The following is a 27,916-nucleotide window of genomic DNA, read 5'->3' on the forward strand; positions in this document are numbered from 1 at the left end:
AAGCTACAGCAGAATGCTTGACTGAATGTCTGGTATGAAGAAGACCTTTCATGAATCTAGAAACTCACGAGAACTGACTGCAGCCAATCGGGGAGTGGTGTCGGACCAGGCAGGAACGCGAACAGCACGCGCCTGCCTTCTGCGTCATTCTGCCCGAACTGAAGAGCTGTCCAGCGAGTGAGACAGGCAGGAGCACGGAAAGGAGACTTTAAAAAAGGTACCGGGGGGCTGCCTACGGGGGAGGGGGGTATTCGCTCCATAATTTGATTTTCACCACACATGTGAAGACTATGTTGGTGTGGTGCACTGGGTTGCTACCCGCACATGGATTGTAGGATTGGACGTTTCACGTTTGCTTGACTTATCAACCCACACAGAGGTCTTCTCACTAAATTATTAAATTATTTATCTAACTTTATATTTCTCACAGTTCATACGCTGCACAGTTGCAAAACAGTTATATTCTAGAACCTTTTTGTCACTTGTATAAATACTGGCACTATTTCTGCTAGAGGGTGTGGACCCACACTGACAGTACCTCAGCAATTTTCTGCATGTGAAGCATATGTTAAAACATGGAAACTACTTAATTCCATCCTTTGTGTCTATAAGAAAAATGTTTTATATATAGGCCCTTTAATATGTGCATAGGTGTTGAGGGCATAGCTTAGACAGGACCCAGTGTACTTCTACATTTACACAAATATTTTATAACATAAGCAATATATGCACACATTTATACCTTCTTTGAGAAAGTGTAAATTCAATCTCATTTATTAGATTCATACCTGCCCATCATTCCATCTCTATGTAAGAGGATTCTATGCGAGAGGATTTGTGTACAGCTAGGGGTCATTGTACAGCCTATTTTAAAAGCACATAGGTAGTTTTTTGGTCATCATATAGGCACTCTGTTGGAAATGCATCTGGGAGCAATTCAACAAAACGCATCATTTCATTCTTGTACTTGCTGAAGAGTAGCGTTTCTCAACACCAGTCCTCAGACAGACACACCTAGTCAGATTTTTAAGATGCCCACAATGAGTATGCATGAGATAGATCTGCATACAGTGAAGGTTATAAATGCAAATTTCTCTCATGTATATCTATTGTCGATATCTTGAAAAAGCCGATTGGCTGGTTTTGTCCCAAGGACTGGGATGAGAACTACTGCTGTAGAGAATGAACTCACTTCATCTGAAGATTCTGGCTGTCCTGGTGTTTCTGATATACCTGCAAAATCTGGAAAAAAAAATATCAAGGTGTTTGCATCATTATGGAATTATCAATTATTAGTGATCAACATGGTTTAGTTCTTTTGCTGGAGAAATAATTTCCAGACAAACCTTCAGATGTCAAGGTGCTTGATCCAGTCACCTGTTCCTGCATTCCGCACGTAAGTTTATCTTCTGGAAGAGCTAACCCAGAGCCCTTCAGAGCAAGGAGATACTTCTCATGACTCTTCTGTACCCGAGCATTTTCTCCAAGACCTTAAACAGATTCACAATTCACTCATATCAAAGGCAAACCCTCATTTCAGTTTGAAATGTTTAAAAGATTTAACAAAAAAAAAAAACAACACACAAAACTAATTAAGGAGGAAAATTAACATGACTAGCATTTGTCATTTAAGACATTCTGCAAAAACAATGCATTAAACAGTTTAAGATTTTACACTTTGATAATATGAACACTACCTTATTCAAAACCTGAAGACAAAACATTCTTCACAAGAGGTTACAGGGCAGTGAACACTTTTACTGAAGCTCATGTATTATAACACCATTATTGAAGCTCATGTAAACTGCTGTGAATTGGCTCCCCAGTCATTAACAGCAGTATAGAAGCTTCCAATAAACAAACTTCTCTGAACACAATACTAGACTGGGGAATAATTTCTGATTAGAGGGGTCAATCAACAAGTGCCCTTTTAAAATTAGTAGGGCACTTGTTACCAATGGAGAGAAAAAAAAAGTAAAACCATTTGGTACAGCACTCATCATGCTAGAGGGCAGATCTCTTCCTCAAGATGTACAGACCTAATTTATATCAAGAAAAAGTGTACATCAGCTTGAAATAAAATATTTCAGTGAAGCAACTTGTTAAATCCTAGAAAAGTCTTACCAAGTCCTGCTAATATCAGCTCTGTACAGATTAACAATAAAAGGAACAACATTTAATAAAAAACAGTCGGTTTGTCTCCACATACAAGGGTAAATCAAAAAGTAAAGGCAAAATACATTTAACAGCTTTAACCCTTTCAGGACCAAGGGACATATTTGTCCCATAACTTTAAAATCCTATAAATTTTGATTGGGATAGTCTACAGTTCTAAATTTGATACGTACGGATTCCGTATGATACTGCCTTTATGTAAACAAACTGGTTCCGACATTCATTCATTAGCGTCGTTGCCAGATTGACGAGAAGATTCACTTGCCACACTGTCCATAAGCCAGAAGTTTAATTTTTTTTTTAAAAAATAATGATATTTCACAAAAAAAATCAATTTTTTGGCATCTGCAAGCCCTTTTTACCATAAAAATGTTGTCAAAAACACAAAAATTGGCCTACGATCCTTATGGTCCTGAAAGGGTTAATAAAAGTAACTGTAAGCAATTGAACATATCATTTTTCCACCTAGTCCCCGTGCAAGATGATGCATTCGTTGTATCATTCAACTAGCTTCTGCATTCCTGCATAGAAGTTTTTTGGCTGCTCCCAAAACCAGATAAGCACGGCTTCTTTTACTTTATCATGCTTTCTGAAAAAAATTGTATAGTATCATTCTACTGACCCTATAATACACAAAACTTTCAAAAACTAAAAGTTGCCCAAATTTACCACTCCAAACTTTTATAGCCTTTGTTATTTGTACACAAGAACATTTCCAGTACAATTGGTGTGTCATTATGGACAAGCAGGTTATTTCCCCATGGCTGCGAGCCATCTGAAGAAGGAATCCACTCTAGATTTTTTCTCTGGGGGCTCTACTGCCATCTACACTTTTTCTCTTCTGCACGTGAGCAGAGAAAAAGTGTTTATGTTCTGTTCTCCCTTTTTATTTTCCTCGGTATTTTTCAGAGAAGAAGTAGACTGCGGTTTGCAGCTGATAGGCCAATCCCTTGTGGTACATGTTAGCAAGCATACACAAGTATTTTTGGAGCTTGGAGCCATCTCCACTTACCTTCCCTCACCTACTGCTTAGCAGAGGTTTGAGCGCAGGCCATCAGGCCAGGCTGAATTTTTTTTTTCACTTCCCGCCTCCCTTCTGTATCGCATCTGTCAATCCACGGGGATGGGGGTTCGGGCAGACACCGTGTCCAATTGGCAGCCCAAAGATCAGCATTGAAAAAGGACTTCCAGCATGAGGCAGTAATTTCTTCTCCTTTCTATCTACTGTAAATAGCTGATGCACGCTGCAGCACATTGCCAACACAGGTCACAGTGAGTAAGGTTGTTACAGCCTTTGAGGTAAATCGGGAAGGGGGGGGGAGTCCGAAAATACCGTTTAGGGTTTCTGCATGTTACCCCATGTTCACACTCCTCAAAAATCCTAAATTTCCTGGTTTTTGACTTGGTTTGGTAGGGCTTTTTATTTTTTAAGCAATTTTAGGTGCCAAAATTATGACAGTGGCCATCTTGGCTTTTTAGCTCCCCAAATTGGGGGCTGCCTCTCAGCATTTCTGCAAGCCTGGGTTCAGATTTCATCCAACCATTGGGTTCTGGACATTATTCAGGCTGACTACAAGCTGGAATTTGCCTGGCTTTTAACAGATTGGTTTGGGGCCTCTCCCACAGGTCACCCAAAAAAGTGCAAGCCATCATGAGAAGGTTGCTAAATATTCAGGCAATAAAACCTGTACTGCTCGAAGATTCTGGCTCAAGCAGATACTCCATATAATTATTCATGCTAAAGAAAGGCTCAGAAGATTGGAGGCCCATTCTGGACCTTACTCACGTACGTGTAGTGCTCAGAGTTCCGCGTTTTCACATGGAGATGGTTCAATCTGTCATCACAGCGGTGACTCCGGGAGAGTTCCTAGCCTCGCTGGTTCTGGTGGAGGCCTACCTACATGTTCCCATTTTCCCAAACCACAGAAAGTTTCTCAGGTTTCATGTCCTGGAGAGTCATCATCAATTCTCAGTTCTGCCTTTTGGTCTGGTGATAGCTTCTTGCACCTTCACCAAGATGGGGTTTGCAAATGCATCCCTAACTAGACAACTGGCTGATCATGTCCTCCTTATTGACCGAGGGTAAGCACACATTGGATCAGGTGATCCAAGTCCTGGAAGGTCTGTGGTAGATTGTGAATTATCAAAAGAGCCATTTGTCGCTGACTCGGTCCATGGAGTACTTGGAAGTCTTGTTCGACATGGCTGCCAGTTACACCTATTTTCCAGAGGCACAGAAACAGCAGCTTTCTTCTGGACATGCCAGCTCCGTCAACATAGGACTATCTTCAAGTCCTGGGTTCAAAGGTAACAACAATAGATATGGTCCTTGGATGAGAGCCCACATACGTCCTCTCCAGCATGCATTGCTCTTGTGCTGGTCTCCACAGATGGACGCTTTACAAAGTCTCTACCTTGGACCTTAGAGGCTTGGGCCAGCATAGATTGGTGGCTCTGCTCTCAGTTCCTATCCAAGGGTATACCTCTTCGGATAGCTTCCTGGGTGATTGTAATGACAGATACCAGTCTCCTCAGCTTTGGGTGGGAATTTTTAAATTGTAACCATTAACCAATTCAGAGGAAGTGGTTGATCAACAAAGTTCTTCAAAGGAAAGTAAGCAGAGTTAAATATCGCTCCATATTGATGTACACGGTGAGCGAGGCGCAAAATCTGTATATCCACAGATTCAGAAAGGGGTGCAAAAAGAGTCGAACAAAAGACCCAGCGTGGATAACTAAAATAGTGAAGGAAGCGATAGGCAATAAGAAAAACTCATTCAGGAAATGGAAAAAGGACAAAACTGAGGGGAACTGGAAAGAGCACAGGAAGTATCAAAAAGAATGTCACCGAGTGGTTCGAAAAGCCAAAAGAGAGTATGAAGAGAGGCTAGCCAGGGAAGCACGAAATTTCAAACCGTTCTTTAGATATGTTAAAGGGAAGAAACTGGATAGGGAGGAGGTGGGACCAATGGACGACGGAGACAGGAAGGTAGTGGTGAAGGAGGAGAAAGGAGTGGCAGAAAGACTTAACATGTTCTTCTCGTCTGTATTTACAAAACGAAGACACATCCAACTTACCGGAACCTGAGCAATTCTTCAATGGAAATCAAGCAGAAAAATTAACATCCATGGAAGTGAGCCTTGAAGATGTACGCAGGTAGATAGAAAAACTAAAAACTGACAAATCCCTGGGTCCGGACGGAATCCATCCAAGCACATAAGCACATAAGCATGGCCTCTGCCGAGTCAGACCATAGGTCCATCATGCCCAGCAGTCCGCTCCCGCGGCGGCCCCCCAGGTCAATGACCTATAGTGATCTATTACTCAAGAGCATTTTGTCTTGTATAGTAACCCTCTAATTGTACCCCTGGATTCCCTTACCCTGCAGGAATTCGTCCAATCCCTTTTTGAAACCCAAAACCGTACTCTGCTCAACCACCCCCTCTGGAAGCGCATTCCAGGTGTCCACCACCCTCTGGGTGAAGAAGAACTTCCTAGCATTTGTTCTAAACCTATCTCCCTTCAATTTTTTTGAGTGTCCTCTAGTTCTTGTTGCCCCCGCCAGTCTGAAGAATCTGTCTCTCTCTACCTTCACTATACCCTTCATGATCTTATAAGTTTCTATCATATCCCCTCTAAGTCTCCTCTTTTCCAGGGAAAAGAGCCCCAACTTCTCCAGCCTCTCAGCATACGAGAGGTTTTCCATGCCCTTTATCATTTTTGTCGCTCTTCTCTGGACCCTCTCGAGTATCGCCTATCTTTCTTTAGGTACGGCGACCAGTACTGGACGCAGTACTCCAGATGCGGTCGCACCATTGCCCTGTACAGCGGGAGGATAACTTCCTTGGTTCTGGTAGTGATACCTTTTTTGATAATGCCCAACATTCTGTTCGCCTTTTTTGAGGCCGCTGCACATTGTGCTGCCGGTTTCATTGTTTTATCCACCAAAACCCCCAAGTCCTTTTCTAGGTTGCCTTTTCCCAATGTCATCCCCCCCATCGTTTAGTTGTACATCAGGTTCCCTTTCCCTATGTGCATAACTTTACATTTCTCCACATTAAAACTCATCTGCCATTTATCTGCCCACTCACTCAGTTTGTCCAGATCCCTTTGGAGTTTTTTACATTCCTCTACAGATCTAACCTTACCGGGTTCTGAAGGAATTAAAGGAGGAGATAGCAGAACTACTGCAGCAAATTTGCAATCTATCCTTGAAAACAGGCGTGATCCCGGAGGACTGGAAGATAGCCAACGTTACGTCCATCTTTAAAAAGGGATCAAGAGGTGACCCGGGAAACTACAGACCGGTGAGTCTGACCTCGGTTCCGGGGAAAATGGTGGAAGCACTGATAAAAGAAAACATTGATGAACATTTTGAAAGAAACGAACTTCTGATAACCAGCCAACATGGTTTCTGCAAGGGGAGATCGTGCCTAACGAACTTATTGCACTTCTTCGAAGGAATTAAACGAATGGACAAAGAAGACCCCATAGACATCATATATCTAGATTTCCAAAAAGCCTTTGACAAGGTGCTCCATGAACATCTACTCCGAAAACTGAAGAACCATGGGGTGGAAGGAGACGTACATAGATGGATCAGAAACTGGTTGGCGGGTAGGAAACAGAAGGTAGGAGTGAAGGGCCACTACTCGGACTGGAGGAGGGTCACGAGTGGGGTCCTGAAGGGCTCAGTGCTCGGGCCGCTGCTATTTAATATATTCATAAATGATCTAGAAACAGGGACGAAGTGTGAGATAATAAAATTTGCAGATGACACCAAATTATTTAGTGGAGCTCGGACTAAAGAGGACTGCGAAGAATTGCAAAGGGACTTGAACAAACTAAGGGAATAGGCGACGAGATGGCAGATGAAGTTCAACATTGAGAAATGTAAAGTATTACATGTGGGAAACAGAAACCCGAGGTACAACTATACGATGGGAGGGATGTTATTAAATGAGAGTACCCAAGAAAGGGACTTGGGGGTAATGGTGGACATGACAATGAAGCCAACGGCACAATGTTCAGTGGCCGCTAAGAAGGCAAACAGAATGCTAGGCATAATCAAGAAGGGTATTACAACCAGAACGAAATAAGTTATCCTGCCATTCTATCGAGCGATGGTGTGTCCGCATCTGGAGTACTGCGTCCAATATTGGTCGCCGTACCTTAAGAAGGACATGGCGTTACTCGAGAGGATTCAGAGGAGAGCGACGCATCTGATAAAGGGGATGGAAAACCTTTCATACGCTGAGAGATTGGAGAAACTGGGTCTCTTTTCCCTGGACAAGAGGAGACTTCGAGGTGATATGATAGAGACTTACAAGATCATGAAGGGCATAGAGAGTAGAGAGGGACAGATTCTTCAAACTTTTGAATAATAAAAGAACAAGAGGGCATTCAGAAAAGTTGAAAGGGGAAAGATTCAAAACGAATGCTAGGAAGTTCTTCTTTACCCAACGTGTGGTGGACACCTGGAATGCACTTCCAGAGAGCGTAATAGGGCAGAGTACGGTACTGGGGTTCAAGAAAGGATTGGCAATTTCCTGCTGGAAAAGGGGATAGAGGGGTATAGATAGAGGATTACTGGACAGGTCCTGGACCTGTTGGGCCGCCGCGTGAGCGGACTGCTGGGCACGATGGACTTCAGGTCTGACCCAGCAGAGGCATTGCTTATGTTCTTAACAGGTTGGAGCTGCGTGTCATTTGGCTAGTCCTAATGAAAATGCAAAAAACTCTGAAGGGTCAAGTGGTCAGAGTCTTCTCCAATAATGCTACAGTGGCTACCATATGTCAATCACCAGGGTGGAACTAAGAGTGCACCTCTGTGTTTGGAAGCCCGCATGCTCTTCAACTGGATGGAACGTCTCCTGCAAATGCTATCAGCAGTGGACAATGTTCAAGATAACTTCCTCAGCAGAGAGATCCTGGATCCAGGCGAGTGGAAACTTTCAGAGACAGTTTTTCAGGCCACTGTTCAGCACTAGAGTCAATCACAATTCGACCTCATGGCAACAGCGAAGAATAAGACGATGGACAGGTTCTTCAGTCGAAGAAAGAAACCTGGCAGTGAGGGTCTAGTCCTACAATGGATTGCAAGCATTCAGGGAAAGGTCATTTTGATGGTTCCATATTGGCCATGCAGACCGTGGTACGCAGATCTGATGCATCTTCGCACAGGTCATGGCCTCCAGTTGCCAGTGCATCCAGATCTCCTATCACAGGGTCCAGTCTGCATGGAGGATCTGGATCACTTTGCTCTTATGGCATGGCTCTTGAGTGCGAAGCGTTAGAGCACAAAGGGTATTCAGAGGTGGTCACTGCCACCCTTCAAGTCTAAGAAGTCGACTACAGTCTCCACCTAAGCTAAAGCTTTGAAGGCTTTCCAGCATCGGTGCTTTCAGGAGCTTGTAGAGTCATTTTCAGCTCTGATCCCTGTCATGTTAGCTTTCTATCAAGCTGACCTTGACAAAGGGCTTACTGTGGCTTCCCTTTGGGTTCAAGTCACAGGGCTCCTGGTTCAGGTCGCGAGACCGCAGATCTACTCTGGTGTCTCATTCAGACAAAAAACAGATTTCTGAAGGGTGCTTTCTGCACCAGACCACCAGTCAAGCCTCCGTTCCCTTCCTGGGATCTTAATGTAGTTCTGCAGGGTCCTACCAAAGCTCTGTTCAAGCCACTGGAACAACCGTCTGTACTGGATTTAAAGATAAAGGCTGTTTTTCTAGTAGCTGTGACATCAGCAAGATGAGTCTCGGAGCTTCAGGCTCTCTCGGGTAGAGAGCCTTTCCTGAAAATCTCAGACATTGGAGTTTCTCTACGCACCATCCCTTCCTTTCTGCCGAAGGTAGTTTTCAGTGTTATATACAATATATACAGCTAAGAGAGCAGTACTGGATTTTTTAATTAAATTCAGTAGCTCCTACAAGAATAAATGAAGGCATTGAGTGGAATACTATTACTTGATTTTGGATATACTATTTGATTTTGGATTTCCTATTCCTTTGTAGCACTAATAAAGTTATTTGATGACATCATGATGGACATTTGAATAAAAATGGCGGTTCTTTAGCCTGTGTCTTCAAGCGGTGCAATATTGAGCGTTTGTGACCTTGTCATGAAACTGCTATTTTTCTTATTTTTTGGTGACTAAACTCTCTAAGTTCCTGATGAAGGGGTTTTCCCAGAACAGAGCTCAGTAGAACTGGTGCTAGCTCCAGCCATGAAATAAAGAGACCAAATGCTGGTAAAATACAGCAGCTCAAGCCCTGGTGGGCCAGCAAAAATAAAAGTGTGCTAAAATTCATTCTTATGCCGCTGATGCACTAAAAAAATGTTTGTGGTTGTGAAATTTACATGACTCTTTCTACTCTTAACTTTAGATAGTTATATTGACTTTTGCACAATTTGTTTTCAGCACAAGGGAGGGTCCAAGGATGGTGTGCTGCAATGGGCTGTATAGCCTGTGCATGAGTTAAGTATTGAATGCTACTGTGCTCACCTGACTATGCAATCACACTGAGGACCTCCTGTTTCAAAAATAATAAAATAAATGAAATATTAAGAGGAGTGTGTGTTTTGTCACAATCACTTTGTTTTTGTTGAGAAGAACTACATATCTGTTCAGGATTTTCACATGTAGGACATGCCCCATTTATTGTATGAATCTGGTAAACAACAAACTCTGTGATGGAGACCTCTGTCTAGAAGGTGAAGGAGAAGAATCAGGGGTAATATCATAGGATTCTGGTGCAGAGAGTTCTAGATCAGAGTATGTAGGATCCGAGAGATCTGAAATCATAGTCGGTTCTTTTATGAGACAAGGCAAGTTTAGAGCAGTGGTCTCTTGATTTAGATTGGTATCTATACAAAGACCTATGACTGCGGTGCCTATAAGATCTCCAATTGGTGTCTTGGTACCGATCCAATGTGGAGCGCGATGAACATAAGAACAGCCTTACTGGGTCAGACCAATGGTCCATCAATTCCAGTAGTCCATTCTCATGGTGGCCAATCCAGGTCACTAGGTACATGGTCAAAACCCAAGGTGTAGCAATATTCCATGCTACCAATTCAGGGCAAGCAGTGGCTTTCCCCGTGTCTCTCTCAATAACAGATTATGGAGTTTTCCTCCAGGAACTTGTCCAAACCTTTCTTAAAACCAGCAATGCTATCCGCTCTTCCCCACATCCTCTGGCAACGCGTTTCAGAGTTTAACTATTCTCCGAGTGGAAAAAAATTTCCTCCAATTGGTTTTAAAAGTATTTCCCTGTAACTTAATTGAGTGCCCCCTAGTCTTTGTAATTTGTAACAGAGTGAAAAAAAATTCGATCCACTTGTACCCATTCTACATTACTCAGGATTTTGTAGACTTCAATCATATCTCCCCTCAGCTGAAGAGCCCTAACCGTTTTAGTCTTTCCTCATACAAGAGGAGTTCCATCCCCTTTACCATCTTGGTTGCTCTCTTTGAACCTTTTTTAGCACCACTTTATCTTTGAGATAAGGAGACCAGAATTGAATGCAATACTCCAAATGAGGTCGCACCATGGAGCGATACAGGGGCATTATGAGATTCTTAGTCTTGTTAACCATCCCTTTTTTAATAATTCCCAGCATCCTGTTTACTTTTTTGACCGCCACCACACATTGGGCAAAAGGTTTCATCGCATTGTCTACGATACCCATATCCTTTTCTTGGGCGCTAACCCCCAAAGTGGACCCTAGCATCCGGTAACTGTGATTCAGGTTATTCTTCCCAGTGTGCATCATTTTGCATTTGTCCACATTAAATTTCATCTGCCACTTGGACGCCCAGTCTTCCAATTTCCTAAGGTCTGCCTGCAATTTTTCACAATCTGCATGCGTTTTAATAACTTTGAACAGTTTAGTGGCATCTGCAAATTTAATAACTTCACTCGTCATCCTAATTTCCAAATCATTTATAAATAAGTTAAATAGCACCGGTCCCAGTACAGTCCCCTGTGGAACTCCACTGTTTACTTTCCTCCATTGAGAAAAATGATCATTTAACCCTACCCTCTGTTTTCTATCCAAAAACCAATTCCTAATCCACAACTGAACTTTGCTACCTATACCATGACACTTTAATTTTCTCAGGAGCCTCTCGTGAAGAACTTTATCAAAAGCTTTCTGAAAATCTAGATACACTATATCAACCAGCTCACCTTTATCTACATGTTTATTCACACCTTCAAAGAAGTCAAGCAAATGAAGAACTGTGATGGTTATGATGGATGATAGGTTCGGTACTGGAGTCCTTGGTGAGGCACTGCTCAGGCTGGGATGATACTGATGGAGCCGAGGTAAATACAAGGGGCTGGTTGTGACTGCAACATAAGTGCCAACTCTCTTTAAAGAAACTCTCAGAGTTGCTCCTGAAAAGATGATGCAATAGATACTGCAGTGCATTGAGGTGTTGGTGACCTAGATGAGGAGACACGCCTCTGAGGAGACACTAACTAAAGTGAAGTAGACCTTGACTTCTTGTGTAAGCTTTTACCTTGACTTCTTGTGTAAGCTTTTGGCGTGCATCTACTTACTCGATGCTTGAGAAGATGCCAATGTATGAGCCAAGAGAGAAGCATGTGCTCGCTTCTTAAGCATTTTTAGGTGAAGTCAATGGTTCCATTGAAGCAGACACCAAGCAAGATGCCGGTGCCAACTTCAATGCAGATGCCTCTGGAGAATGATCTTTAGACTTTGATGATGAAAAGACATTGTTGATGGGAGTAGACCTGAAAAGTTTCTCCTGCTAATTCAAGCCTTTAATGAACACTTTTTTTTTTTTTTTTTAGAGGTACAGCAGAGACAAGCGTCAACCCGATATTCAGGACTAAGACACTGAAGGCACCAATTATGCAGATCAGTGATAGAGATGGCCCTGTTGCACCGATAACACTTTTTAAACCCACTGGAAGGTTTGGACATTGATGGAAAAATAGCCGCAGCGAGGTCGAAGGACTCAGTCATAGAAGTGCTCGAGTGAATCAGAACCCAAAATTCAATCAATGCAGCCGGTCTCCAAAGAGACTGAAAAGAGCCAGACGGCCCCAAAATCAAAAAATAAAATAAATTGAAACACTAGGTAGACAAAATGATTAAGAAAATAAAGAGGAAAAGTACAGGAAGGCAAAAAAAAAGACAAAACCCCAAAAAACCTGAAGAAAAATGCATGTTTGGAGAGACTCATGGACTTCTTAGCTCCATGGAAGACTAAAAACTGATGGGCTCACGAGCAGGTGTTGGAAGGGAAGGCACACATGCAAGTGAAGTTGGGTGGTTGTAAGACTTCTAAAGAAGTTAAAGTGACAGTACACTTTTGCGCTGTCTGTACTGGGCTCTGTGGATGATGTCACCCATCTATGAGAATATGCTACCTGCTTGACCTGGGATAACAAAATATATGGTTATCTAATGAAAATGCCAGAATATATGGTTATCTAATTAAGATTCCAGTTAAAACAAAGTTACTTACCTGCAGCAGGTGTTCTCCAAGCATACGTATAGCTTCACAAGTGAGCCTAGTACAGACCCTGCAATAGTGCAACCACCACGAATATGCAGGTGCCTTCCTGCTCAATGCTCAACCTTGAATCAGCAGTACAGTAGAAAAGCTAAGAAGTCAATTTAAGGGGGAGGCTCATTTGTTTATATTTATGCACTTATCTGTATTTAGTTCCCTTTCATATTCTACATACAATATATTTTCTAAGAACTCCATTTCACTCACCAGAGCAAATCTCTTTGTAGATCTGCTGATTAGTTAAAGCCTGGGTCAGGACCGATCGCATTGCTCCTCCCATTTTGGTCAAATCTTCTAGAAAGGAAATATGGGGTTCTAACATTTGGAGAATTTTCTGCAGATCTTTTTCTGATGGTAGATCTGTTGCTGACAGAAAAAAAGATTAAAGAACTTGTTTTAGAAGTATTGGACATAAATAATTAAAGTCATTTCGGTAGGCTAGCCAAAGATACTAAAAACGCAACTTTTAAAACACTTCTGGTAGGAAGAAGTCTGCAGTTTCCACTAGAGAGTTGCATGGGGATGATGGAAATAGCAGGGAATCCATGAGATTTCATGTGCTTTGCATGAGTAATGTATTATTAAACATCTTTTTCTATCATTATCAAATAGGAGTCCTCTTTACCCCAAAAATAGAAGCTTTAGTATGCAATATATACATATTTTTTCATGTGCTGTGCTTAAGTAATGCATTATTAAACATAAAAAAATAGAAGCCTTGTTCACCTATTTTAGGACGCCTCAAGGACGCCTAAGTGATAACTAAGTCACATCCACCTAACTGAAGCCTATCTTACACCCAACTCACGCTCAAAAGTAGACCTGCTTGTGCAAGCAGTCCTTTTACTAAAAATATAGGATTTAGTATGCAATATATTTTTTTTTTTCATGTACTTTGAGGAACATAAGAGGAACTTGGCAAGAGATGAAGGTATATATTTGATATTTATCCTAGAGAAATGATTGCTTGGGAATCAAGAGGATATAAGCTTGGCTTTGGAATTGACATGCGGTTTACTATCAGAGTGTGTGTGGTGCAATAGTTAGAGCTACAACCTTAGAACTGTAGGGGTGTTTCTTTCTTCACACCTGAAGATTTGGCCTCTATTACATCACTAAGCCTGAACTATATTTCCAACATGAACCATTGTCTGCAAGAAGAGAAAGAAGAAATCATCTTTGCTGTTTATGCCTGCCTGATGCATTCTGGTTATGTACCAGAATTGTATTCTAGTCAAGGACATTCAACTATGCCTACATGCTCAGCCTGTGTGAATCTTGGGGGGAGGCATTGCTTCTGTGCTGTTCTTATCTAACGAAGGTGCCTCTGTTTCACAGCCTGTACCAGACTTTACACAGAAAGGCTATTGATCCAAGTTCTGTTTCTGGATTGGTCCTGAGAGGTCATCCGACGATAACCAAGGAGAAGGTGCCTGATTGATTATTCTATGCTGAGGTGTGAGGAAGCTTGCATCTTAACATTGGATTCTCTGCACATCTTCCATAATAATTAAGACCTGAAAAGTACCTCTTCTGATTAGCTCTCTTCCAGGGAGTGAAGGAACAGGACTTTTACCCAGACCTGGTTTTCATATCACATAAGGAAACTGTTGCTGACAACCTAATTTACAGCTGTTCCAGTGACCAACGGACTTTTATTCCTGATCAAGAGAATTCATATCCTCCGCGCTGAGAAGAGACGACGACTTCCATCCTCCTGAGTTTGCTAAGGCCTAATCTGATGGTGAGGAGAAGGAAATTATCTATATTTTCAGCTGGGGTTAGATAAAAGAATTCTATTGTTGTACAGGATAAGGAAGTGAAGTTCCTGGGGTGATAAGCTATTTTAGATTGCTGCTAATCAGGAATTATTATTATAAGGAATTACTTAGTGTGTAAGAATTAGTATTTGCCCATTTACTTAGGGATTATCTAATATAATAAAACGCTAGCCGCGCATGCGCACTCCATCTGCGTGTTCTGTTTTCCGTGCGCTGTAGGGAATCTCTCTTTCTGGCCGGCAGAGAATCTGTACACGGGACTCCCTGCTCTTCAGCTCCTCCAGGCAGTGGCAGACCAAACAGGACCCGATCGCGGAACCCAAGGTAATGTTCTGACCAAAGTTAGTTTTAAGTTCTAAGCCGCCGCCGCAGCTGCTCTCACGAGCCGCACCTGCGTCGGAGAAGGCTTCCGACGCAGGCAGGGATCGTGAGAGAAGCCGCTGCCGCGGCTTACAACTTAAAAACTAACTTCGGTCAGAACTAAAGGTCGGCGGCGGCATCTTCGCTCCTCTCCCCGGCACACCCGAACCCCCGTTCAGCCTCCCATCCGACCATACCTTCGGCTCCCTTAGTCCCTTGCCGCCGCTCCTCTTCTCTTCCCGCAGTCCCGACAAACGTCCTTACTCCAGCAGGAGACGCAGCACTCTAAACACGCTGCTTCGCGGCCTGCTACTGCCCTGATTTGCTCTGCCCGACACTTTTTACGGAAAGGGTGGTAAATGCATGGAAGAGTTGGGGGAAACAGAGACTGTGTCTGAATTCAAGAGGGCCTGGGATAGGCATGTGGGATCTGTCAGAGAGAGAAAGATAATGGTTACTGTGGATGGGCAGACTAGATGGGCAATTTGGTCTTTATCTGCCGTCATGTTTCTATGTTTTGCTTCTGGAGTTCATGCCACACAAGATAACCATAATTGAGAAGATTTACACCAACACAATGATCACTTTGTGGGAGTCAATCAAAGAGAAAAGATGAGGAAAACTCACAGTAGGCATGCTACTTCTTCATGACAATGCGCCGGTGCACGTCACAGGCTGCCATCCGAGAATGTGGGATTTAGCAGCTGAACCATCCACCCTACAGTCCTGACCTGGCTCCCTCAGATTATTCCCTGTTCCAAGTTTTGAAGAAATCTCTCCATGGACAGCAGTTTTCAAGTAATGAAGACATCAAGGAAGCTGCGATGTCCTGGTTTGAAGGTCAAACAGAATAATTCTTTTCAAGGGGGTTAAAGTCATTGCAGGAAAAGTGGATGAAGTGTTTGCAGCTATCAGGGGACTATACTGAAAAATAAAACAAAAACTTTTTTTATAAATCTTTTCTTTTCTACTGAGGCAGATAATTTAAACGAGGGCGTGCTTTAAGAGTGAAACTTTTCATAAAAGCTCACAGAACGAATTCAAAAGGGGGCCTGGCAAGGGCTGACAAGGCCAAATTGTGATTCCAGAGAGACACCATCACCCAAACTGGGGAGTCAAATCAACCCAAGCACCCATAAAAAAAAATAAATGCCACATTACAGGCTCCACCAACTTTGCCTCCAAAAGGAGACAAGCACTACCACCTGGACCCTGAGTAAATTAAGCATCAGGTCAAGATCCAGACCACCCTGTAAAAAAAAAAACCGACAATGAGTAGAATATCTACCCACCAAAGAGACATGCCCTGGGCCAGAGCACCAGGTCTCTAACAACTTCCATACCCGATAAAAGCCAGAGATGTCTGCATTTTCAGGGGGATAGCAATAACTTAGGAAGAAAACCCCATCCCTTTCAGGAGATACCTTTCAAGGGCCAAGCTGTAAGCCAAAGGGGAGACTATAATCACAAGTATAACTCCACTAGTGAGTAGTACTATTCCTTCTTGATTTCTCAATGATACAATGTATTCCACCAAGGCTTTTCTTTTATATTGAGTTGTATCAAGTTTAATCTAATCCAAGGGGAAAAAGCCTCAGAGTCAGGAGCCTCATGTACCATTGCTCAATTGCATTTGGTTCAGTAAAATTGCTGCTTTTGGCTCATGTATACAGTCATTGGCAAAAAAAAAAAAAAGCCCTTTATTTTTTTCTTTTTCTTTTATTTATTTACTATTAGGGTTTTTCTTTGCATCACTGAGAAATAATAATTTATCTTCTAATTACTTAAGACCCTTTCAAACAAAATTTCATTATTTTCATTTAAAGTAAGGAGAAATTAGGTTCTTACCTGCTAATTTATTTTCTTTCAGCCTCTCCAGACCGGCATAGGAATCTTACAAGTGGATATATATCTCATCATGACCAGCAGGTGGAGACTGAAACAAAACTGTGGAATAGTACATAATAGGTGCTTTTCCCTATTCTTATCAGTCTGCCAAATAGCCAAACAGAACTAAGAACTTGATATAGAAATAAACAATACTCCGAACAGGAGTAACGACTAATATACCCAAATGTTGTTGGAAAATGCAAAGGAGAGATCCCAACAAGAGAATGTCCCCATAGCTCGCCAGCTATGCCAGCTGAGCCACAGCCACTGTTCTTCAATTCTCCCCAGCCCTAGAAAAATACTAGAACTCATAGAAAAACCAAAAACAACAGCCACAAGGTCCTATGCTGGTCTGGAGAGGCTAAAATAAAGTAAATTAGCAAGTAAGAACCTAATTTCTCCTTCTTTAGCAACTCTCCAGACCAGCATAGGAATCTTACAAGTGGGACATACCAAAGCAGTCCCCATCATGGGTGGGACCCCCGAAGGGCCGATTCCAGAACACACTCAGCGAACACCGCATCCCGATGTGCCTGAACTTTCACATGGTAGTGTCTGACAAAGTAATGCAAGGAAGATCAAACAGCAGCCTTACAAACATCCACTGGAGGCATTAGCGAAGACTCAGCCCAAGAAGCTGCCTGACCCCAAGTGGAATGAGCTTTGAGAAATTCAGGAACAGGCTTTTTCTGAAGATGATATGCGGATGCAATAGTCTCTTTGATCCACTGCGCAATGGTAGCCTTGGAAGCACCATCCTCCTAATGAGGACCCGCAAGGATAAAGTGATGATCTGATTTGCTGAACTCTTGGGTCCTCTGCACATAAGGGCAAAGAACCCGACAGACATCTAGCTTGCACAACTGCTTCTGCTCAGAAGATCCCTCCCAACTACCCAACACTGGGAGGACCACTGCCTCATTGACATCAAAAGGAGAAACTACCTTTGGCAGAAAAGAAGGAACAGGCCTCAACACTACCCGCTCCCTAGAAAACTCCAGGAAGGGAGACCTACAATAGAGAGCCTTCAGCTCCGAAACATGTTTAGCAGAAGTAATAGCCACCAAGAAGACCGCCTTAAGGTCCTTCAACAAGCAGGCGCCTAAAGGCTCAAAAGGGGGGGGCGCATCAGCCTGGACAAGACCAGTTTCAAATCCCAAGAAGGAATAGACAGCCGCACAGGAGGCTTGACCAATTTGGCCACTCGCAAGAAGCAAACGACATCAGGAATGGCAGTCAGCCACTGACCTCGTAACAACCCACAAAAGGCTGACAAAGCCGCCAACTGAACCCGGAGAGAAGACCACCCAGGCCCCTGTCTAGGCCATCCTGCAAGAACTCCAAGATGTTAGGCAGGGAAGCACAAAATGAGAGCACTCCACGCGCCCCATACCAGTCCTCAAAGATACGCCAAACCCACACATAAGCCCAAGATGTGGAAAGTCTCCGGGACCCTACGAAGGTGGAGATCACTTTATCTGAATACCCCTTCTTACCTAGAGGTTCCCTTTCAAGAGCCAAGCCATAAGACAAAAAGGACCCGGATCGAACATGGGAATGGGACCCTGAATGGGAAGATTGGACGAAAGAGGCAGAAGAAGAGGATACGACACCAGATGCCGCACCAGATCCACATACCACGGACAGTGGGGCCAATCCAGAGCCACCAAAACCACCAGGCCCAGGTGACGAACAATGCGGAGAACTCTGCCCACTAATAGCCACAGAGGGAACACATAAACAGCCCCTCCATTGGCCATGGTTGAACCAGAGCATCCAAGCCCTCAGCCTGACCATCTCTGCGACGACTGAAGAAGTGGGGTGTTTTGGCGTTGACACTCGTGGCCATCAGGTCCATGAGGGGCTGACCCCAAGACTGCACTATCAATTGAAAGGCCACGTGGCTTTTTTATTTTGTTCCATGGCTATGGAACAATTTGCCTATAGAATTGAGAAAAGAGAAAAGAAGAATCGTATATAAAATTTTAAAAGACATCTAAAAGCACATTTTTTTCAACTGGCTTTTTTAAATTGAAGAAATGAGTTTGGGACTGCAATCTGTATTTATATAGCTATTTATTTTTAATAAAAATTATTGTGGTATGGGGGTGGGTTTTTATTAACAATATATTCTAATGATAAGATATTATATTTATGTGGTATATCTATTTGTTGGAAAAGTGATATGGGAGGAGGGAGGGTTAAATTTTCTTGTTGAAAGATTGCTGATTTTCAAGTGATGCTGTATCTTACGTGTTTGTTATTTATTGTACACTTGTAAATTATAAATGAATAAAGAATTTAAAAAAAAAAAATTTGTTTGTATTAATTAGTTAACTTTTATTATTGATATTTTGATCGTTATAGAATTTTATATATTTAAAAAGAAAAATCTCTTCTTTTCTTTCCCATTTTTGAATGGAGTTCTTTTCAAAATTGTTTTGAAATATATATTATATATATATATTTGCATATATAGCTTAGATCCTCATTGGCTATATATGCAATATATAAAGTTGTTAATAAACAAACATATGAGATTTTCTGTCTGTCTTGCAGTGGTCAGCGTCAATTTATGAGGAGGTTAGGGGCCTTGGGAAAATGGGTGATTCTCTCAGTTTGGATCAGCAACACCTTGCCCTCTGGTCCTGGAGAAATCGCCTCCATGCGATGTTACTTCTGGAGCGGTGAACTGCCTGTCAAAGTTTTAAGCAAAAACAGTAGTTTCTTCAGATTTGGAATCCCTATATTCAGTCCTTGTCACCGAAGGCCCAGTGACGTCTTCTATTCTTTATGATTTCAATCTTTGTCGGTTTAGAGGTGATGTGACTTGAGGGAGCCTGAAGAGCATAGGGGAAACTTTACCTTTTTTTGCTGTTATTATTATTTAATTAGGTTTTCTATTCTAGATAACACTGGGGGGATGGGGGATCTTTCTTCTCTCAGTGGGCTATAAGAGTCTAAGCCTACTAAACATGCTAGTTATGTTTTGTATTCAGGGTTGGGGAGGGGGTGGGTAACGATGGATAGGAAGAGGTTGGATATGTACTGTATGCCGTCTGAAAAAAAGAAAAAATGGTTACGTTGCTGTTGATGTCAGCGGTTGGCTGCATTGGTTTCCATGGATGTCGGGGGGGGGGGGGGGTTGTTGTCATCGTCGATGCCAGGTGGGGTCCATTGCCGTAGGGGGGAGCACGTTGCCGTTGCTGTGTGGAAAGGGTGGTGGAGAAAGAGAAAAGGGAGCTAATGTTGATGGAATTGGTGCGCAGGGAAAGGGGGAAAACAAGGGGGAAGGTAACTGGATGGATTTAGGCTGGAGGGAAAGAAAGGGGGTTAATGTTGATGGAATTGGTGCACAGGGAAAGGGGGAAAACAAGGGGGAAGGATACTGGATGGATTTAGGCTGGAGGGAAAGAAAGGGGGAAGATGCTGATGGAAGGTGGGGAAGAGAGTGAAATGCCAGACCATGGGGGTGTGGGAGAAGGAAGGGAAGAAGAGGAGAGGAGAGAGATGCCAGATCATTGGAGGAGGGAATGGAAGAAGATGGGATGCCAGACCAATGGGGGTGAAAGGAAAGATGGAAGAGAGAGACATACAGTTTCTGGAAGTGGCATAGGACAGGGTAGTTGGGAAGAGAAACGGAGAGATGATGGACCCTGGGGTAGTGGGGCAGGAGGGAGAGATGCTGGATGAAAGGGTAGTTGAGAAAAGCACAGATGGTGGATCTGGGGATGGTGGGGTCCATTGCCGAAGCTGCGGAAATGGACACGAAAAAAAGGAAAGATACCAGACCTCCGAGGGAGGGAAGGGGAGGACAGAGTTGGAAGATGGATGGTTAGCACGGAGAAAGAAGAAAATGACAAATGGGCAGGAGACCCTGGCAAGCGAGTTATCAGAAGACAACCAAAGCCTGGGACCAACAAAAGGTTGAAAAAATAATTTTATTTTCTGTTTTGTGATTACAATATTTATTTTGTTTACACCACAGAGCCGGTGTGGGATTGGAGATGTTGTAACCCTATTTGTCTGCTAAGACTAAGCCTTAGTCACTTAGGGGTCCTTTTATTAAGGTGCACATTTAACGTGTGCAAAATGATTTAGCGTACCTTATTAAAAGGACCTCTAAGTATCTTAATTAAAAATTTGACCCGCGACTTAGCCTTTTTTTCAGATTTTGGCCCCTTATGTGATTGAGTTTGACACTCCTGATGTAGAGTGAGGCAGTTAGGCGATGTAAACTTGGTTATTAATATAGACTTATATTTCAGATAGTATTACTGCTTACAATATATTTGAACGCTTTTATATACGTATTGAAAGGGTTCAGAGTTAATGTCCTGGGTAAGTAGGTGGGAAGGGAAGAAAAGGGGATTTGTTCAGAGATGTTTGGGGGTTGCATAGAAGAAAAACTGTGCACTGGTATGCTAATCTTTGTTTGTTTTGAATTTTAAAAAAAGAAATAAGTGGAAATAAAAAAGTAAAGAAGAAAACAGATAAATGGGTGCAGGGTGTGGGCGGGGCAGGCCCAGAGGGGCCCAGTGTACTTGTGTGCCTAAGGGCCCTTGAAGAATTAATCCTGCTCTGCAAGGATGGCAAGGGGGCTATGATGGATTTTAAATTATTACATAATTTAGCCATATCTGGGGTCTTCTGTATTTTCATGATACAATATGAAAAGCATAGAAGAATATTCATGACACTCAATGTCACCACAATACAAATGAAACATCTTAGCAGTTATGCAGAGTTGATGCTAAAGCTGTATGTACAATACAAGGAAAAGGGAATGGGATTTCATATACCACTTTTCTGTGTTTATTTACATCAAAGCAGTTTACATATTATACATAGGTACTTGATTTGTACATGGGGCAATGGAAGGTTAAGTGAGATGCAATAGGAAATCAAACCATTTCACTGGTTTTCAGGTCACTGCACTAATCATTAGGCTACTCCTCCACTCTAATATAATTAAACATTTTAATAGGTTGGTGAGGGGGGCAAGTACAGTTGAAACAATACAAACTGAAAGCAAATAAATCAGATATGAGAAATTAAGTCTGTATTCTCTCCTCTGTTATTCCTTTTTGCCAGGGTCTCCTGTAAAGTTATACTATAAAGAATAACAAAAGCTCCAACATCACTAAAATAAGAAATTATCTGTCTATTAAAAAATACTGTATTATTTTTTTTTTTAATTTTTATTTATTAAATTTCCAATTTTTACAACAATTGAATCACAAGTAATATAATTATTTGTTATATATCATTGTATCCATCATTAATACAATTTAATTTATAAGCAGTATATATTATATATTATATATAATCATAAGTTATAATTCCCTCCCCATTTTTACAATTAATAAATTCAAAAATTATGCATAACCCACCCCATTCCTATATAAGTATTGCAAATGTGCTAAGAAGTCTAATCATTAGAATAATTAGTCAATGGTTGCCAAATTTTATTGAAATTATGAAGATTCCCATGTTGTATTGCTAATACTTTTTCCATTTTGTAGATGTGACAGACAGAGTTCCACCAGAACGTATAATTTAATTTGGTATAGTCTTTCCAATTTTGAGTGATTTGTTGCATGGCGACTCCTGTCAATATTAATAGCAGCTTGTTATTATTTGCTGAAATCGGACTCTGAGTTCTCATTGCAGTGCCAAATAGTATGGTATCATATGAGAGTCCAAAAACTCGGATATGGTGAATATCACAATGAATACAGAAAACACTTTCACCAAAAGGAAAAAATTGAAGGTATATGATAAACAAAAACACAAGCAGAGACCAGTTTATACGGAGGAAAAAGCCTCAGACAGGGGCCCACCCACCTCCACAATGGTGGAATAACGGTGTTCAGGCGATCACTTCACTGGCATAAAACCTCCTTCTATAGTGGTCATAGCAATGTGTTTAAAAATTATTGTTTTCACTTATACTTTTGCTTTCAGATTTGAATGGTAAGAGAAGATAATGACTTAACTTTCTCCTTAGGGATCGGGACACCAACGGTGGCCAGCGTTTCACTGTCAAGCTGCCTCAGGGTGTAAACAAGTCCGATCACATTTTCACTAAATTTAAAGATATGACAACACTCAAATCAGAATAACTTTGAAAAAGCCGGTCAATGTTGTAACTATATTTGTTATACTGAAACCGGCTACATACCTTTCATGTGGACGCTCGCTTACGTCTCAAATGATCCTAAGATGGCGGCACGATTGGCAAGTCAGATTAAATCATGTCGGTGTGATGACGTGTGCCTACGTCAACACCGGAAATGACAAGCCGGCATTATCCAGCTGGTAGATAATTACAAAAGAATGACACAACGTAGTTATGTTCATTCTAAGGAAAAATGATATAAGGAATTCAGAAGAATACTATATTGGTTCTTTCTTATCATCAACTATGTTTTTCTATCTGTTATTATTCTTTATTTCTTTATTTTTCTCTTATCCTAATTTTATGATCTTTTTTGTGTTTCTTTATTTTGAAGATTTTTCTTTTTCTTTTATTTTCTTTTTGTTTTTAATTTTTAATTTATATCTTTGTTTTCATTTCTTATTTTACTACTTCTATATGTGGACAGCTGATAGAAAATCATTAATAATCGAAAATTCTTATAGAGCAATATTCCAGTCTGATCTGATGTTAAGTCCAACAGGTTCCTCACTGTTAAGCGTATGAATCCAAAATTGCTCAGCTCGTAACAGACGTTGAAGTCTGGAAGTTGAATTGTCCACAATGTGATCAATCACGCAACAGCGCAGTTCAAAAAATGTATGATTATATTCTAGACAATGTGTCACCATAGGAGCTTAATAATAACAGATAGAAAAACATAGTTGATGATAAGAAAGAACCAATATAGTATTCTTCTGAATTCCTTATATCATTTTTCCTTAGAATGAACATAACTACGTTGTGTCATTCTTTTGTAATTATCTACCAGCTGGATAATGCCGGCTTGTCATTTCCGGTGTTGACGTAGGCACACGTCATCACACCGACATGATTTAATCTGACTTGCCAATCGTGCCGCCATCTTAGGATCATTTGAGACGTAAGCGAGCGTCCACATGAAAGGTATGTAGCCGGTTTCAGTATAACAAATATAGTTACAACATTGACCGGCTTTTTCAAAGTTATTCTGATTTGAGTGTTGTCATATCTTTAAATTTAGTGAAAATGTGATCGGACTTGTTTACACCCTGAGGCAGCTTGACAGTGAAACGCTGGCCACCGTTGGTGTCCCGATCCCTAAGGAGAAAGTTAAGTCATTATCTTCTCTTACCATTCAAATCTGAAAGCAAAAGTATAAGTGAAAACAATAATTTTTAAACACATTGCTATGACCACTATAGAAGGAGGTTTTATGCCAGTGAAGTGATCGCCTGAACACCGTTATTCCACCATTGTGGAGGTGGGTGGGCCCCTGTCTGAGGCTTTTTCCTCCGTATAAACTGGTCTCTGCTTGTGTTTTTGTTTATCATATACCTTCAATTTTTTCCTTTTGGTGAAAGTGTTTTCTGTAATCATATGAGAGTCCTACATGATTTTCTAATAATTTGTTAATTTGGGGCCAAATCAGATTCCAAAAGGCATTTACACAGGGACAAAAAAAAATTAAGTGATCTAAAGTCCCTATTTCTATTTTACAATGCCAGCATCTATTGGATCTAGTATTATCTATCTTTTGCAAGCGCGTAGGGGTCCATAACACTCTATGTAATAAAAACATCCATGTTTGACTCATAGATGCTGACTTTGTAGATCTTAATCTCCAGGACCAAAATCGTGGCCATTGAGACGCAGAAATTGTCTGTCCAATCTCAATACTCCAAATATCCCTAAGACCAGTTTTCTTTTTTTTATTTAAAAATTCATATATCAACTTGTACCATTTTGCGGCTTGGTGACCCAAGAAATCCGCCTGGAAACATAAAACCTGCAAACTATATTGAGTATTAAGGTTTTTCCATTCAGGGAACCCTACCTGAATGGCTTGCTTCAATTGCATCCATTTAAAATATTGTGATTTATTTAAGCCAAATTTGTTTTGCAATTGTGAAAAACTAAGCAATGAACCTTCTGAAATGACATCATTTAATGTTCGTATACCTGCACTTATCCATTGTTTCCAGACGATCTTAAATCCGCCAATTTTGATCCTGGAATTTACCCAAATAGATTGATTTAGTGATTTACAAATTGGATCTGGTGATAGGTTATTTATATATCTTAATGTTTTCCAAGTATCTAATAATATTCTGTTATCTTTGTATCTTCTAGGCATTGTTATACTAATTAAATGATCTAAATGTAATGGGAACAGGAGCCGCCATTCTAAATATAGCCAATCTGGTACATTCTCCATGAGATCTGGGAGGATCCAATACATACCCTGTCTTAGAATATAGGCTTGATGGTACCTATAAAAATTTGGAAAATTTACCCCTCCCTCCATAATTGGTCTTTGTAAAGATACTAAAGCAATTCTGGGTCTTTTCCCAAACCAAACAAATTTTGTAATAATATTGTTTAATTTTTTGTAAAAGGACCCCTGAAAAAATATTGGTATCATACTCATTTGATAACAAACCACAGGCAATATCATCATTTTAATTGTTTGAACTCTTCCCCACCATGAAAGATGTAAAGGATTCCATTGTTCACACATTTCTGTAATTTTTTTCAATAAAAGTTTTTCATTTTCTTTGACTGTATCATCAATTGTATTTTTAATCATAATTCCTAAATATTTTAATCCTTCCTCTTTCCAAATAAATGAATATGAATCAAATAATCCTTTGGTACAGTGAACATTAATTGGAAGAATTTCTGATTTACTCCAATTAATTTTATATCCAGAAAATTTTCCAAATTTCTCTAGAAGATTAAGTAATCTTGGAATAGTATTCCCCGGTTCTCTCAAATATAATAAAATATCATCTGCATATGCAGAAAGTTTATATTCCCAGTAAGAAATTGGGATTCCCTTTATCTCCTTAGTTTGATTAATTGCAATTAACAAGGGTTCTAAAACAATATCAAAAAGTAAAGGAGACAAAGGACATCCTTGTCTAACTCCCCTTTGTAAGTTAAATTTATCTGATAAATTGTTATTTATATATAATCTTGCACCAGGAGAGCTATTCAAAGTCTGAATCATTTTAATAAAACCGGGACCTAATCCAAACCATTCTAGAGCTTGATACATAAATTTCCATTCTACTCTATCAAATGCTTTTTCTGCATCTAAAGATAGCATAAAAGCTGGATCATTCATATTTTTTGCTAAATTTAAGGAGTGAAATGCTAATCTAGTGTTGTGTGATGAATGTCTTTTAGCAATAAATCCTGTTTGATGTACATCAATAATGAAAGGAAGAGCTTTTGCCAATCTTATAGCTAATACTTTAGAAATTAATTTACCATCTACATTTAATAAGGAAATAGGCCTGTAATTTGAATCCAAGGTAGGATCTTTGTTTGGTTTTGGTAAGACAATAATTAGTGAATCAGCCATAGTACCTGATATATTTCCATTATTCATTTGATATTGATACAACTTTAATAGATATGGTAAAATAATGTTTTGAAATGATTTATAAAATTCAACCGTATAACCATCACCACCCGGAGCGGATCCAACTCTAAGAGACTTCAATGCTGATTCTATTTCTTTTAAAGATATAGGTTCTTCTAAACTTCTTTTTATATGATCTGGAACATTTGGTCCAATAAATGAATTTAAAAAATTTAGTCCATCTCGTTCTTTATTTTCATAAGATTCAGAAGAATATAAATCTTTATAAAAATCAAGAAACTGTATTAAAATGTCTTTATTGTTAGTGTGTGTATTACCTTGTTTATCTTTTATTGCAATAATCTTGGACTTTCTTTTTTTTGCTTTAAGAAAATTTGCTAATAATTTCCCAGCTTTATTTGAATTTCCGTAAAATTGAACTTGTTTATTAAATAAATCTTTCCTCACAAATTGAGAAGAAATCTCATTATATTTAACTTTTAATTTTAATAAATCTTGTAATGTTTTATTTTCCCATTTTTCAATTAATTTATTTTCTAATAACTTAATTTGTTTTCCCAATTCAAGAAAATGTTTTTTATTTTGTTTATTAATATATGCTGAATATGAAATAATATTCCCTCTCATTGTTGCTTTAAAAGCGTCCCATAAGATCTCAGCATTAATATTATCCGAATCATTAATTTGAAAGAATTCTTGTATTTTTAATTTAAATTCTTCCAGAAAATTTGAATCCGCTAAAAAAGCATTATTAAATCTCCAAATTGAATTGAAATGTTCAATATCATAATTTTGAAGGTTAATCAACACACCAGCATGATCCGAAATTATAATAGGATCTATTACTGCTTTTAACACACGCTGCGCTAGATTATTGGAAACAAATATATAATCAATGCGTGAAAAGGATTTATGGACCCGAGAACAAAAAGAAAATTCCTGATCATTAAATTGAAGAATACGCCATATATCTACTAAATCACAAGATTGAATCAAATTATCTAAGCCTAATGATTTCATTATTCTACTTGGTCTTTTATCCAAAATCGGATCCATTACAGCATTGAAATCCCCTGCTACTATTAAATTAGATGTAGCCAGTGGTAAAAGTAATTGCTGAATTTGTTTGAAAAACTCCATTTGATTCGTATTAGGAGCATATAAATTGAATAAATCCATGGTTGTATTTCCCAGAACCATTTTGATATGTACCCATCTACCTAAGGGGTCATAATTTATTAATTTGAAATTCGCATTACATTTTTTGTTTATCAGAATAGCCACTCCAGCTTTTTTCTTTAAAGCCGGTGCAAATAAACATTTAGAAATCCAACCCTCAGATAATTTTTTAGATTCAATTTCAGAAAGATGGGTCTCTTGGATGAAGTATATGTCCGCATTTTGATTTTTAAGGAACGATAGTATTTTCTTCTTCTTAATAGGATGATTTAAACCATTGACATTCATAGAATAAATTTTTATATCCATTTTTGTTTATATTCAAATTTTAACCAATATTCTATGATAATATACATGATTAGATCTTAGCACAATTAATATATATTGACTCCCTTTCCCACCCTCTATTTTC

At 40.1% G+C, this 27,916-nt stretch overlaps 1 protein-coding gene across 8 annotated transcripts in view; it reads right to left on the bottom strand.

Moving 5' to 3' along the window:
• The window catches only part of UBR3 (ubiquitin protein ligase E3 component n-recognin 3), a 533,613-nt gene that overhangs the window by 491,180 nt on the left and 14,517 nt on the right, over positions 1–27,916 (bottom strand). For 7 of the 8 annotated variants that reach the window (XM_033944455.1, XM_033944453.1, XM_033944452.1 and 4 more), the window contains exons 3-5: positions 12,933–13,091; positions 1,347–1,490; positions 1,193–1,242 (exon numbers count right to left, since the gene is read on the bottom strand). In XM_033944455.1, the coding sequence (XP_033800346.1) occupies positions 1,193–1,242; positions 1,347–1,490; positions 12,933–13,091 (353 nt within the window). The remainder of the gene's footprint in view (positions 1–1,192; positions 1,243–1,346; positions 1,491–12,932; positions 13,092–27,916) is intronic. The other variant, XM_033944451.1, reaches the window with a different exon arrangement.

Source organism: Geotrypetes seraphini, chromosome 5 (assembly GCF_902459505.1).
Source record: "Geotrypetes seraphini chromosome 5, aGeoSer1.1, whole genome shotgun sequence".
NCBI classification, from domain to species: domain Eukaryota; kingdom Metazoa; phylum Chordata; class Amphibia; order Gymnophiona; family Dermophiidae; genus Geotrypetes; species Geotrypetes seraphini.